This window comes from Sus scrofa, chromosome 1 (genome assembly GCF_054392235.1).
Source record: "Sus scrofa isolate SSC_HxYL_T2T_F1_AM1 chromosome 1, Sscrofa_HxYL_maternal_Yorkshire_Landrace_v2.0, whole genome shotgun sequence".
NCBI lineage: Eukaryota > Metazoa > Chordata > Mammalia > Artiodactyla > Suidae > Sus > Sus scrofa.
The window spans coordinates 289,259,250-289,273,482 of record NC_139383.1 but is presented as its reverse complement, the minus strand read 5'-3'; the positions used below and the strand labels follow the sequence as shown (position 1 = coordinate 289,273,482).

The 14,233-nt window shown below is 60.6% G+C and overlaps 1 protein-coding gene across 1 annotated transcript in view; it reads left to right on the top strand.

Annotated features, from left to right (window-relative positions):
* EXD3 (exonuclease 3'-5' domain containing 3) overlaps positions 1 to 14,233 on the top strand; it is a 57,300-nt gene that overhangs the window by 25,475 nt on the left and 17,592 nt on the right. Inside the window, exons 8-17 of the mRNA XM_085002038.1 lie at positions 1,093 to 1,190; positions 4,787 to 4,860; positions 5,146 to 5,184; positions 6,531 to 6,697; positions 6,983 to 7,106; positions 7,375 to 7,585; positions 7,707 to 7,816; positions 8,203 to 8,365; positions 8,671 to 8,822; positions 9,359 to 9,514. Coding sequence (XP_084858164.1) covers positions 1,093 to 1,190; positions 4,787 to 4,860; positions 5,146 to 5,184; positions 6,531 to 6,697; positions 6,983 to 7,106; positions 7,375 to 7,585; positions 7,707 to 7,816; positions 8,203 to 8,365; positions 8,671 to 8,822; positions 9,359 to 9,514 — 1,294 coding nt within the window. The remainder of the gene's footprint in view (positions 1 to 1,092; positions 1,191 to 4,786; positions 4,861 to 5,145; positions 5,185 to 6,530; positions 6,698 to 6,982; positions 7,107 to 7,374; positions 7,586 to 7,706; positions 7,817 to 8,202; positions 8,366 to 8,670; positions 8,823 to 9,358; positions 9,515 to 14,233) is intronic.

Sequence of the window (14,233 nt, the reverse complement as noted above, 5' to 3'; positions counted from 1 at the left end):
GGCCGGCGCTAAGGGAAGCGACCCCAGCCCTGCGGGAGGCAGAGGGGCCCAGGTCCACTCCCCACACCCCCTGGAGCCCCCTGGGCCAGAGGAGGGGCCGTTGGCCTTGCGCGTGGGGGTGAAGTGGGCTCCAGGCGCGGGACGGGCGGCCGAGGACCCGTAGAGCCCGCAAAGGTCAAGGTCCCACCCGCAGAGGAGAGGGGGCGTGGCTAAGCCGCCAGTCACTTTTGGGGGGTCGTGATATTGTAAAAGCTGCGTGTTTTTAACTGGAACGTTCCGGTGAGACGTCGGGACAGAACGCCCCAAACCGAATCATCCAGAGGCCACAGCACATAGTTCTTGGCAACGGGGTGGGGGGCGCAGATGTCGGCCACCTGCACACCCGCCGTTGGGTGGGGGGGCCCACTGGGGCCGGGGGTGGGAGTCGCAGAGACGCGGCACCACCTCTAGGAGCCTTGCGGGGAAAACTCAGCTTTTAAACTGTGCATCGGGGGAGTTCCTGTCGTGGCGCAGTGGTTAAAGAATCCGACTAGGAACCATGAGGTTGAGGGTTCGATCCCTGCCCTTGCTCAGCTTGCTCAGTGGGTTAACAATCCGGTGTTGCCCTGAGCCGTGGTGTAGGTTGCAGACGCGGCTCGGATACCACGTTGCTGTGGCTCTGGCATAGGCTGATGGCTACAGCTCCGATTGGACCCCTAGCCTGGGAACCTTCATATGCCGCGGTAGCAGCCCAAGAAATGGCAAAAAGACAAAAAACAAAAAAACAAAAAAAAAAACCTGTGCATGGGGGAGTTTTGTTGTGGCTCCGTGGGTTAAGAGCTGATTAGTATCCTTGAGGATGCAGGTTTGATCCCTGGCCTCACTCAACAGGTTAAAGATCCGACCTTGCTGTGAGATGAGGCTGAGCTGAGGCGTAGGTCCCCGCTGCGGCTCGAATCTGGTGTTGCTGTGGCCGTGGTGGAACGCCCATAGGTCGCAGGTGCAGCCATAAAAAGACAAAAACAAAAACAAAAAACTGTGCATGGTGAGTTTGAGGAAACTGAAAATCTCGAAATGTATCAACCGAAAGGAAAGCGTCCTTTCTCTCCGCAGACGGCACCCACAGGCAGCCTGGCGGCCGGACAGGCTGAGCCCCAGGGTGCTGAGTCGGCAGGTCCTGCGCCTGCGTGAGCGGTTCGGCCTGGACCCTGGTGAGTGTGCCCCCCACCCCCTGCCGGCCCCCCCGCGCCCGAGCCTCGCTTTCCCTGAGTGGCTCGTCCTGGACCGGGGTCCACAAGCCCCTCGAGGCGCGGCCGGCCACTCCCCTGCGGTGGCCGTGGGTACCCAGGTCTTTCCCTCCTCTGGGAGGGAAGCCAGCTGATGGGGTTTTGTAGGTTGGCCCCGCTGGAGGATGGCAATGCCACCCTGTGCCTGCTCAGGAGCATGTGGACTCTATCAAAGTTGCCACTCACGTGGTGGCCGTGGGGGCTGAGTGTACCCGCTGAAGGAGCCTTGCGCCCTGCTCTGGCCCCGCCTCCGCCAGGTTGCGTTGGCACCGACCCACTGCCCGGTGCGGTCTGCCAGCTTCCTTCTACTTCAGGATTTTTGTGTCTGTTCGCAGCTGAAGTTGGACTCAGACCTCGCTTTTCTGAGGCGTTTCTGGCTTTGTGGAGGAAAACACAGCGGAGAAGGGCCCCCGTTCTTCCCACAGCTGTGCTGGCCCAAGGCTGTTTCTTCCCCAGACATTGTGGGAAGGGGCCTGTGACCTTGGACTTGCCTGTCCTTGTGGAAACCTGACTGTGGGCTTTTTCGCGCAGGGTTCCAAACGCCCTGTCCTGAGTTGTCCCTCGTACCCCCGCCGTCCGTCAGAGGGTGAGCATCCTGGATGTTAGTTATCGGAGCCCTTGCCCGCTGTCTCTTGGTTTCTCTTAATCACCCCCGCTGGGACTTTAAGTCTTTTCAAAGAACAAGCGTCTGCTCCTCGGGCCCTGCCCCCGGTCTTGCTGAGATGGAAGTGACGCGGAATGCCGCATTCCCTTCGGGCGTGCAGGGTGGCCACTTGTGTGTTTCTACTGTGAAAGCGTCACCACAGTGAGTTTAGCGCGTGTCTGTCACTCACGTGTTGGCGGTGGTTTGCCTTGTGATGAGGGCGTTTAAGATGCACGCGGAAAGTATTTTAGCTACAGCCGCTGCGGCGTTGTGCGTTCCTACGACGCCAGACTTGTTTATCGTAACACCAGAAGGCAGTGCCTCTGACACTGGGCTCCACTTCTTCCCGCGTCCGACACCCGCCTCCGGCGACCTCCAGTCTCTGCTTAAGAGAGAGATTTAAGTTTGCTTTTGTAGATTCCACACCTCAGTGACACACAGTGTCTCTGACCCATGTTACTTAGCACCACGTCCTCAAGGGCCACCGTGTTGTTGAACACGGCAGGATCCTTTTGGTGGCCAAGTAATATTCCCGTGTATCTACCACAGCTTCTCCGTCCGTTCGTGTCTCCATGGACACTTGGGTTGGTTTGTGTCTTGGCTGCTGTGAGCGATGCTGAACATGAGGTGCAGAGGTCGCTTTGAGACAGTGATGTCATGTCCTCTGCGGGAAATGCCCAGGCATGGACTCCCTGGGTCCTGTGGTAGTTCCGCTTTCAATTCTGTGAGGAACCTCCGTACTCTTCTCCACAGTGGCCGTATCGATTTGCATTCCCACCGCCAGAGTGCAGGTTCCCTTTGCGCCACATCTTCAGCAGCGTTTCTTATTTGCTGTTGCTTCTGACAGGTATGAAGTGTTGCCTCACTGGGTTTGGGGGGTGGGGCAGGGAGCGTGCCTTTTGTGGAAGCCCCAGGACCAGGGATCAGACCCGAGCCATAGCAGTGACAATGCAGAGTCCTTAATCTCGAGGCCACGCGGGACCTCCCGTCACTGTGGCTTTGAAGAGCGTTTCCTGGTGGGCAGTGATGTTGAGCACCTTTTCGTGTGTGTGTTGGCCACGTGTGTGTCTTCTTTGGGCAGATGTCTCTTTAGTTCCTCTGCCTATTTTTTAATCAGCTGATTTGGGGGGGTTGCTATTACACGTTGTGGGTTCCAGATAGTTTTGGATATTAACTCCTTATCCAGTGTGTGGTTTGCAAACATTTTCTCCACTCGATAGGCTGCCCTTTCTGTTTTGTTGCTTGCGCCCTTGCTGTGCAGAGGTTTCTAGTTTGATGTAGTGCACATGTTGATTTTTGCTTTTGGTAGCCTTCTTCAGTTGTTTTGTTTTGTCTTTTTCTTTCTAGGGCCGCAGCCGCGGCATATGGAGGTTCCCAGGCTAGGGGTTAAATAAGGAACTGTAGCTGGCTGCCTGCACCACAGCTCATGGCCGCGCCAGATCCTTTAACCCACGGAGCGAGGCCAGGGAGTGAACCTGCGTCCTCATGGATGCTAGTCAGATTCATTTCTGCTGAGCCACAACGGGAACTCCCTGGGTTTTTGTGTTTGTTAGTTTTCTTTGGGGGTTTTTTTGGCCTCCCAGCGGCATGCAGAGCTCTTGGGCCAGGAAACAGATCCGAGCCAAAGCCATGAACTAAGCTGCAGCTGCGGCAACACAGAATCCCTAACCCGCTGTGCCTGGCCAGGGATCGAACCTGAATCCCAGTGCTCCCAAGATGCTGTGCCACAGCAGGAGCTCCTGTTTTGGTTTTTTCCAAAGCCCCGTCTGTCATATACTCTGCTCGGCCCACTAGATCAAATCTTGAGGCTTTTTTCTTTTTAAGTATGTTCTGCAGTTTTTATCAGCTTTTAGTTTTATTATTGTTCAGCTCAAGATGTTTTTAACTGTATTGCAATTTTCTCCTCTACCCTGGGGCTACCTAGGAGCGGGCTCCCCGCCGTCCCAGCTGGGCACCGGCGGAGTTAAGGAGGAAAGCTCCCGCAGGAAGTCAAGACGGCTTTTTCAGTCGCTTTCCGGACGTGCTGCCGTGACCCACTGAGAGCCCAGAGCTGCTTGGGTTGCCGTGTGTGTTGCCGGGAGGACATCTGACATCTCACCTTTGACAGCCGTCTCCCTTCTCCTCCGCTGCTTTTAGGCTCTTAGTCTGCTGTTTTGCAGCTCCGCCGTGAGCCGGCTGGTCAGAGAGGTCTTCTTATTTATCCTGCTTGGGAGGCAGGGGGCTTGCGGACCTGTGGGGTGTCTTCAGTCTGCTCTAGAAAAGTCCAGTCAGGATGTCTTTCAGATTGTGCCCCCCCCCCGCCCCCCCCCGAGACTGAGCCGCGCTGCGTCCGCGCCGTCGGCCACGTGCTTCCACTTTCTTGTGGGCTTTTCGTCCCTTCTCTTCAGCGTCATCCAAGCTCCCCTTTCACTTTCCAAGTTCTCTCTTCATCTGCATCCAAGATGCCATGACATTCATCCACCACTTATATTTCGATGCTGTCTTTCCAGCCCTGGAAGTTAGATTGAGTTCTTTTTCTGCTGTTTCACTTCGCATGGCTTCCTGTGGCCTGAAGACATTTCTGGCTTTGTCTCTCTCTGAATGTCCTGCTCACGATTGTTTCACGGTCCGTATCCGAAGTGCTCTGGTCACCGTCACCTGGCTTCTCTGCCTCACTTGCCAGGAGCCTTAGTGTGCTCCTGCCACCCCCGAGAACTCTGTGACGAGGCACCTGCTCCAGGCAGGGAGGCAGGGAGGACTGGCCGGCCAGGTGGGGGGCGGGCTGAGGGCCCTGGGGTGCTGGATGGGGCAGCCGGGAGGGCTGCTCTGGGTTGGGTGGAATTGGGGCTGCCAGGGGAGGACGGGCAGAGCCACTGGACCCCGCTCCCCTCTCTTTCAGCCCTGTGCCCGCACGTGGTCACCCAGCAGCGCCTGGCCTCTCTGCGGTACCTGTGCTACAAGCGGCTGGTAGAGGTGCGTGTGCCCCGTCCCAGCCCGAACCAGGGCCAGCGGCGGGGGGCCTCCGAACGAGGTCATGCTCCTGGGGTCACCTCTAGGAAAGGTTGTATTGGGTAGCTTTGGCTGTGGTGCAGGCTGGCAGCTGTAGCTCCAATTTGACCCCTAGCCTGGGAATCTCCATATGCCACGGGTGCAGCCCTAAGAAAGAAAGGGAGAAAGAAAGAAAGAAAGAAAGATAGAGAGAGAAAGAAGGAAGGAAGGAGGGAAGGAAGGAAGGTTGCATTGTGTCCGCTTTTGCAGAGAAGCCTGTCTCAGGAGAGCTGGGTCGAGCATGTGCACGTGAGTTCAGAGGGTCCTGAATGGCCTGGGTGGGCCCCCGGGGCACAGATGCCCACCACCCACTGGGTCAGCCCCTGCAGCAGGGACGCCGGGTGAGGCGGGTGTGAAGGCAGAGCGGAAGAAGGGCAGTGGGCGAGGACCCCTCTGCGTGAGGCAGGGGCTCCGAGATCCTCCCTCGCCTGCCCGCCATAGACGGAGCTCCCAGGTGCTGGGGGTGCCCCATGTTCACTGAGAGGGAATTCTAGACTCTTCTCAGGCCCGGTCAGCCCACTAGCCTCTCGAAAGAGGCATCTGCCCATTGGGTGATGCAGGAGCACAGAGCACTGGGCTGCAAGTTTCAGTTCCAGGCCTGAGCTGGAGGTGGGGGACATCACGGGCACAGGGCTGTCCCCTGACCCCGGGGCATCGTGGGCACAGGGCTGTCCCCAGCCCAGGTGAAGCAGCCCGGGAGGAAGGTGGCTTCTCTGGGCCCAGGTGCGGCGGGACAGCAGCTCTGCAGTGGACAGTGGAGCTGGCGTCGCCTTCTCCTGAGCAGACGTGCAGGGGTCTGCTGTCCCTAGTGGCATCCAGTGGAGGGCAGTGCTGAGCCGCCCCTGGAGTGACCGGGCAGGGGGTGGTGAGTCACCGGAGAGGAACGCGGACCCCCAGCCAGGGCCCGGAAGGCCGGTCCCCCCTGGGTGCCAAGGCCGAGCCAGCCGGAAGGGCAGCGGACATCCTGCAGAATGTGGAGGGGTTTCCACATATTGTCGTCCACGTGGGAACCCGCCGCCTGCGGGAAGCGGACGGCCTGGGCTGCCGGGGACAGAGCCGTGCGGGGAGGTGGCCCCGCCTGCCGGCCAGCAGGAGCCTCTCAAGAGGGTGGGGTCCGTCCCCTCCCATCCGAGTTCCAGTGACTGGTGACCCCGCGGACAGCCCCCACCCTCTCCGGGGTCCCCTGCAGCCGCTGGGCCTCTTGCTCCGGCACTGGGTGCCCCCCGCGGGCTGCGCTTGCCCTTCTGCCCAGCGCGGGGGTCGGGGGGGTGCGGAGGGGAGATGCAGGAGGCCAGGAGACGGGCCCAGGCTGAGGCCGTGGCTGGGGCAGGCTGGGGGCTCAGGTGGCGACCCTTCTCCCTGACCACGTTGAGGCCCTCAGCATCTTGGTCCCAGCTGGCCCGGTCGCCATGGAGCCTCGGTCATGGGAGCTGCTGGTCTTCAGAGGACAACCTCCTCCTTCTGAAGGGCTCAGGGCCAGTCTGGGGGGGAGGTCGGGGCCAGTGTGAGGGGGGAGGTCGGGGTTGGGGGGCTGCTAGGATGAGCCCACCTCCTTGAGGCAGAGCCGGCAGAGCCACCCCCATCCCCACCCCCAGGGCCTGGTGGAGCAGAACGAGTGGCTGCAGGAGCAGCTGCTCCAGCTGCTGGCCTCTCATGACGACGCGGCTGTGGTCGCCCAGTGTGCCCTGGACCTCTCCCTGCCTGAGGGGCGGCTTCCAGCTACGGTGGTCACGGAGCTCAGCCGACTCAGGCTCCAGGGGAGGTGAGCGCCCCCAGGCTCAGGATGCTCACAAGCAGGACACAGCCTTGGGCCCCGCCCTCAGAAAGTGGCCCCTGGGTCCCACGTGCCTGTGGTCTCGGAATTAGAAGTGAGGGAACAAGCGGGGGCGGGAGGTGCAGGCCCTGCTTCCTGAACAGACTCCCGCAGGAGGGCAGACCCCCAAGACCCGGCCCTCGCTCGGGACCTGAGCGCGTGCCCCCTGGAGTCTGTCCTGGGCGGGTCGTCAGGCGCTGGCGGGGGCGGTGCTGCAGCCCTGCTCCTCCCCAGCGCGGCCGAGGCGCCTTCAGAGGGCAGGACGGACGATTGCTACCAGCTGCCCATCGCCAGGGAGGACATCCGCTTCCTGGCCTCCTGGGAGGACCTGGCCAGACATGAAGCAGAACTCCTGCAGGTGGGTCCCGGCTCGTGGGGTGGCTGGCTCCGTGGGCTGCTTGCCAAGGCCTCTCAGAGCTCAGCTACACGGGGCACCCCGGCTTAAGGACATCGGGCCTTAGGCCTGGGCATCAGCCACCAGCCTGTGGCCTGGCCCCTGTCTATGTGGGTGCTCACGGGCCAGCCAAGCCCCTCCCCTCAGTCCCCTGGACTTCAGCCCTCGGGGCCAGGCAGGTGGCTTTGTCCGCCCGGCCCTGTGCTGCACACTCACAGCGGCCCGCCTGCAGCCTGGTCAGGTGGTCAGCGTGGACCTGGAGTGGAGGCCCTCGTTTGGCGTTGGGGGCCGGCCCCAGGCGTCGCTCATGCAGGTGGCCGTGGAGGGCCGCGTGTTCCTGCTAGACCTGCCCCAGCTCTTGAGTCCAGCCAGAGGGCAGGAGCCCCAGGCCTTCTCCCAGCTGGTGTCCCGGCTGCTCGCAGACCCCTCCATCACCAAGCTGGGTGAGTGCAGCCCGGGCCCTGTGCCCCAGCCTTGCCTGCCTGCCTGCGGCAGGGGAGGGTGCCCGGGTGAAGCCAGGGCCCCCTCCTTGGGTGCCCATCACAGCGACAGCCCTGCTTGCAGGTTACGGGATGGCAGGGGACCTGCGGAGCCTGGGCGCCTCCTGCCCTGCCCTGGCCCAGGCGCAGAAGCAGCTTCGGGGCAGCCTGGACCTGCTGCAGGTGCACAAGCAGGTCAGCGCTGGGGGCTGCCTGGGCGGGGATCTCACCACAGCTGGCGGGGTGTCTGTGCGCCAGGACTTGCTCACGGCCTCTCTGTGCTCTCCGAGCTGGCCCTGGCCCTGCTCCCTGGCCACAGGTCACCAGGGCCCCAGAGCACAGGGTCCCCAGGCTTCTCCAGGGCCCTGGGCTCCCCTCAGAGGCACTCTCAGCACACTCTCAACCTTGGGGGTTGAGATGTCAGCCCCAGAGCCGGCCATTGGGCAGGTGACCGTGGCCCCGAGACACCTGATGCGGCCTGCCTGGCCGTCTGTGTCCCGTGTTCCTGGTGCTGCGCGTCGTGGGGGACACAGGACCGTCCCCAGCACAGCCCTCACTCCCGGGAGCTGCTGTCTTGGCAGCTACGGGTGGTGGACGCGCCAGCCCCAGGTGTGGATGGTGCCGCGGGGCCTCGGGGCCTCAGCCTCCTGGTGCAGCAGGTGCTGGGCAAGCCCCTGGACAAGACGCAGCAGCTCTCCAACTGGGACCGGCGCCCGCTGGGCGAGGAGCAGCTGGTCTATGCAGGTGGGCACACACACACACACCCCGCCCCCGGTGCCCCCACACCCCCCGCACTGGAAGCTGAAGCCAGTCTTGCCCGTCCCAGGAGTTCTTTCTGTGGTGCAGCGGGTTAATGATCCAGCTTGTCTGTGAAGGCACGGGTTCAATCCCCACCCCAGTGCAGTGGGTTAAGGATCTGGTGTTGCTGCAGCTGTGGTGTAGGTCGCAGCTCCAGCTCAGGATCAATTCCTGGCCCGAGAACTTCCAGATGCCTCTGGGGTGGCCAAAACAGAAAACGGAAAAGCCAACCAAACCCTTGCTCGTCCCAGCCGCTGACGCCTACTGCCTGCTGGAGGTGTACTGGGCACTGTGCAGAGAGCCTGCCCGCTTCCACCTGTCGGGGGACCTGGGCCGGAGCCTGAGGCCGGGCCGCAGCGAGAAGCCGCCCCTCCCACAGCAGGCCTTGGCCTATCCCCAGCAGGTGGGTGAAGCCCCCGGGGGGCCCTTCATCAGGATGCTCGGCGGGCGGGGGGACTCCCTGTCCTTAAAACGGAGACTTCACAGGGTGGGAGACGTGGGGGGCAGTCCCAGCAGCCTCGCGCCCTCCACGCCAGCCCCTCCGGGACGGAGGCCAGACAGAGCCATGGGCTAGCTTCCTGAAGGAAGGGTCCCCAGCCCTCTCCGACCCCAGGCCTGGCATGCCCCCCACCAAGGTCCCTGGCAGCACCTGGCCGTGTCCCTGTGCACCCAAGACCCTCGCCCCTCCAGCATACACCCGCGCCCCGGGAGATGTGTCCAGGCCGCTCAGGGTCTAGCGCGGGTGATCCTGTACCGTGTTGACTGCTTGTCTGCCTTTTCCACGTGGAGCGTGGGCCGCTCCTGGCAAGGCGGGTGATCCTGTACCGTGTTGACTGCTTGTCTGCCTTTTCCACGTGGAGCGTGGGCCGCTCCTGGCAAGCTGAGCATGGGGCCAGGTGGCAGGCGGGCCGCGGGCTGCTGAGTGGGGCTGTGTTGCAGGTGCTTGAGGTCGAGGAGGCCGCCCCCGAGGTCCAGGCCAGGGCCTTCCGCGTGGTGTGTGACAGCATGCTGCAGGGGCTGGCACGGAGGCTCCGCTGTCTGGGCGTTGACGTGCTGGTGCTGGGCACGGGCGAGGACCACCGCAGGGCTGCTGAGGTGAGCAGCCTGGGGCGGAGGGCCACATGTCCGGGGGAGCAGGGGCAGGGCCTGTGGCTGGTGCAGCGCCCGGCGGCGTGGGCCCTCCGGGGCGGAGGGCAGGGCTGCCTGGTGGGGCGTGGAGGTGCTCGTGGCTGCCCGTGGGCTGCAGGCCGGGAGCCCTTGAGGCCGCTTATACAGGCCAACTGGGGGTCCTGGCCCCTGGAGGCGCCTCCTGCTCCGCCCTCGGGAGGCCCACCCGGGGGCACCAGCCACAAGGTCACAAAGGAGCCCCAGCAGGGCTCTCAGGACTTGGGGCTCAGGCATGGCTGCATAACTGGTTTACTGAGATACGACTCAGCGCCACCCAAGTCTGCCGCTGAAGGGTGTGCGCGGTGGTCTTGGACGTTCGTGGAGCCGCGCCGCCGTCACCACGGGCAGTTCAGGAGACCCCCGTGGCCCACGAGGCCGGGGTCGCTCCCCGAGCGCCCCCGCAGCCCCGCAGCCCAGCTTCTGCCTCGTGGTGCTGCCCCTTCTTGTGGCCGCGGTCACGCAGCCCCTTGTATCCCAGGCCGCCTGCGCTGTCGCGTCTGTCAGTCCCTCGCTTCTCTCTCCGAGCAAACAAGCCCCCGCCGGACAGGCCACGGTGTGGCTGTCCCCCTGCCCTGATGGACACTTGGGCTGTTTCCACTCTCGTCTGGGGTGACTCGCCCTGCTGTGAAGCGGGGGTGGGCGGGATCGCAACGCCGCACTTTCCCACGTGGCTTCTGTCAGGCATTTGAGCTCATTCTCCCGGAAGGAGTCCCCGCCCCCGGGTCACTGAGCTGCTGGGGCCGTGGGACTGCAGAGCCGCGGGGTCTGTCCCTTGGTGGTGGCCTTGCCCTGTACACTCACCGGCCCCTCCAGGCAGCCCCCTCCCCCACTAACGAGGAGGCTGACTGGGGGGGGGGAGGCCTGTGGGGCTTCCGGGGGGCGGGGGAGGACCCACCCTCCTGCCCGGCCCTGGCCCCTCAAGGGCCACCGCTTCTGGAGGCCTGGTCCCATCCCAGGGACAGAGGGCATGGTTGTGCTGAAGGCGGCTCTGGCCACTGTCCCCTGCCAGCATTGTCCCTGTCCTACAGGGGCTGAGAACAGAGGGCTAGCCTGGCTTCTCAAGGCCCCCGGACCAGGCATCAGTGGTTGAGGGACCCAGGATCCAGGGAGGAGGGACCTTCCCACTGGCCCCAAGAGCACCCGGGGGGCAGCATCTGGCCCCCTAACCTGCACCCCCACTCCCTCGTTCCATTATGTGGCCAAAGGGCTTTGCGGATGGAATTTACTCGTCATGGGACCTCAAGGCGAGAGAGGATTTCGGGGGACGTGGGTGGGCCCGGCGTCATCGCCTGAGCCCCAAACAGCAGACGCGTGGACCGAAAGCCCATGCGTTGTGGCTTGAAGGCGAGGCGGCACGGGCCGCAGGTCAAGGAGTTGGACACTGTCCCGCGGCCCGGGACTTGCGGGCACCCAGGGAGCCCTCCCCCGAGCCCGGCCACAGCCCTGGGGTCCTGTGTGAGCCCGGGCGGCCACGCTCCCAGCCTGCAGAGCTGTGCTGGGGTCTGTCCTTAACGGCTATGGCCACATTAGGAAACCAGTAGATTTTGGTGCTAGGAGGGTGGTGCTGCTGGAACAGACGCCTCAGATGTCGCAGCAGCGGGAGCGACTGGGGAAGCTCAGGGTCGAGGCAGCGAAAGTGGAGGCGGCCCCACCCAGACTGAGCTTAGGGCACAGGCCCAGGCGCTCCGGCGGGGGTGGGGGGGGGCGGCGCGTGGGAGGAGGAACCCGAGGTGCTTATCCCTGGGGAGCTGCAGCTCGAGCCGCTGCGTGGTTACGGGCAGGCTTTACCCACGCCGATTCCACGGTGCCCTCTGGTCAGAGCTCCTGCCTTTGGGGAGGGGGGCTACTGTCACCTGTGCGTGTTTTCTGTAATTTCAGGGGTGGTGGGCTCAGGACAGCATTGTGGACAACTGGGCAGGTGTGTCCTCTTAACACTTGCCATGGGTCCAGGGCAGGTACAGCCTTCAGGTCCTTTCTGGGAGACATTTCCAGCAATGAGAGTGATCGGGTCCCTCTGGCTTCTTTTATTTTCTCTCCTGTGGAGTTTTCCTAATTACGTTTTCCCGGTAAAACTCCCGAGTAGACGAACTAGCTGTTTTGTCTAGAAGGGCTATGCTTTGGGTTTCATTTTCTGTACCTTTCATGATGAGCCCCATTAACCCACTTACAAACTTTTTTAAAAAAAGAAAGGCACGGAGTTCCCATCGTGGCGCAGTGGTTAACGATTCCGACTAGGAACCATGAGGTGGCGGGTTCGATCCTTGGCCTTGCTCAGTGGGTTAAGGACCTAGCATTGCCGTGAGCTGTGGTGTAGGTCGCAGATGAGGCTCGGATCCCGAGTTGCTGTGGCTCTGGCATAGGCCGGCGGCTACAGCTCCGATTAGACCCCTAGCCTGGGAACCTCCATATGCTGCGAGAGTGGCCCAAGAAATGGCAAAAAGAAAAAAAAAAAGGCAGCACTAGGAGCTCCTGCTGTGGCGCCGTGGGTTAAGAATCCAACGGCAGCAGCCTGGGTCCCTGTGCAAGTGCTGGTTCGATTCCCAGCCTGGCACAGGGGGGTTAAAGGATCCAGCTTAGGTCTCAGCTGCAGCTCGGAGTCAATCCCTGGCCAGATCCTTAATCCACTGAGCGAGGCCAGGGATTGAACCCGAATCCTCATGGATTATTGGGTTCGTGACTGCTGAGCCGCGACGGGAACTCCCATGATCTTTAAATTTGGAGCCAACCTTGCCCTCCAGGCCAGCGTGTCACACGGCTGGCTGTCTCTGCCGGACCCCATCTGCCGTCAGACTCCTCTTCCCGCCATCATCTCTTCCGCCTGGTGAATCAGGCGGGGGTCCCCTCCTGTCTCCGTTCTCCAGCCGCGGGTGACCTCTGGATTATCTTCTGCAACACTGGCTGACGTCATGCAAGGCCTCCTCGGCCTGGCCTTTGGGGAGTGGGGATTTCTAGGAGTTTCTGATTCTTTGTATTTAATAGCAACAGGACTCCTTGGGGGTCTGCATCTTCCTGAATCACTTTCGGCAGTTCCTGTCTTTTTCTGGAGGGGGCCCGCTCCCCCCCGTGATCCAGTGCGCGGCGCTGCCAGGTCTCCGTCGCGAGGCTTGGCCCCGGCAGGCGCGCCCCTTCCTTGATCTGGCAGAGGTTCATCAATGGGTAAATCTTTTCAAGTAGCTGGGATTTGGCTTTGTTGATCTTTTCTATTGCATTAATTTCTGTTCTTATCTTTATAGTTTCCTTCCTTTTGCTTGCGTGGGGTTATTTACAAGTGGAGTCCTTAGCTCTTTAATTTTCAGCCTTTTAAATTTTATGATGTAAACATTCAAGACAATAATTTTTTCCCGAAGCACTGTTTTCACTGCATTCCATCCATTTTGATCTGTAGTATTTTCACTGCTTTTTAGTTCTAATAATTTTTGGGCATCTGCTGTAATTACTAATTTCACTTAAGAGTTCCTTAGAAGGCTGATCTTCAGTTTCAGAAAGCTTAGGGTTTAGGAGGCTTTTAGTAATCTTTTATTTATGTATTTATTTTGTCTTTTATCTTTTAGGGCCACACCGGTGGCACATGGAGGTTCTCAGGCCAGGGGTCCAATCGGAGCTGTAGCTGCCGGCCTCCACCACAGCCACAGCAACGCCAGATCTGAGCCTTGTCTTCAACCTACACCACAGCTCACGGCAACCCTGGATCCTTAACCCGCTGCGTGAGGCCGGGGATCGACCCCGAAACCTCATGGTTCCTAGTCGGGTTTGTTACCTACTGAGCCGCGACGGGAACTCCCTTAGTAGTCTTTTAAAAATCCGTTTCTAACCCACCTGACTTGTAGTCCAGGAGCACAGTCTGTATACTGCTGACTTCCATCTCTGTGAAACCTGCTCTGTGGCAGGAGGGATGACCCTTTCATGCCTGCTCCGTGGGGACGGCAGCAGAACCCGTGGTCGCCCCAGCACGTGCCTTCCCTCTTGTTCCCACACCCGCAATAGATCAAGCTCACCTGAGGTTCGCGCAGATCCTCTGGTTATTTTCTGACTGCTTTTATCAAAGACCAAGAGAGCTCTGCTCGTCTCCTGTGACAGTGGGTTGGTTCATCCAGTTCCCCTTGTAGTCATGTAAATACTGGCTTTGTATGTTCTAAAGTTGCTGTTAGTTGCGCAAGCACACCACTTTGAGGATTCTGACATCTTCTTGTTGAGTGGAGCTCTTTAAAGTTTGGGGTGAAGCTCTTTAGCTCCAGGGACGCTCTTTGCCTTCACGTCTGTTTGAGCTCGTATTAATGCCACGTCGCCAGCATTCTTTGCTTAGTGTTTGTGTATCATCGTCTCACCCTCTTGCTTTCAACCTTGCTCTTGTATATTAGGTGTATTTCTTTATAAACCGCTTCTAGCTGGATTTTTAAAAACCCAGTCTGACAGTCTTTGCCTTTCAACGTATTAGTTTAGGCCATTTACATTTATGGTGCGTTACCGATATGATGTGTATTTCGTTGCACTGTTCTAATTTGTGCTCTTCGTCCTACCTTCTCTTTTCTTTTTTCCCTGTTTCTTGAGTCTTTTGTCTTTTCACCCCTGTTTCTATTTTTCCCTCTATTCGTTTGACGGTTATAAATTCTGTTCTTTTAGAGGGTAGCCTAGAAATTTTAGCATGTG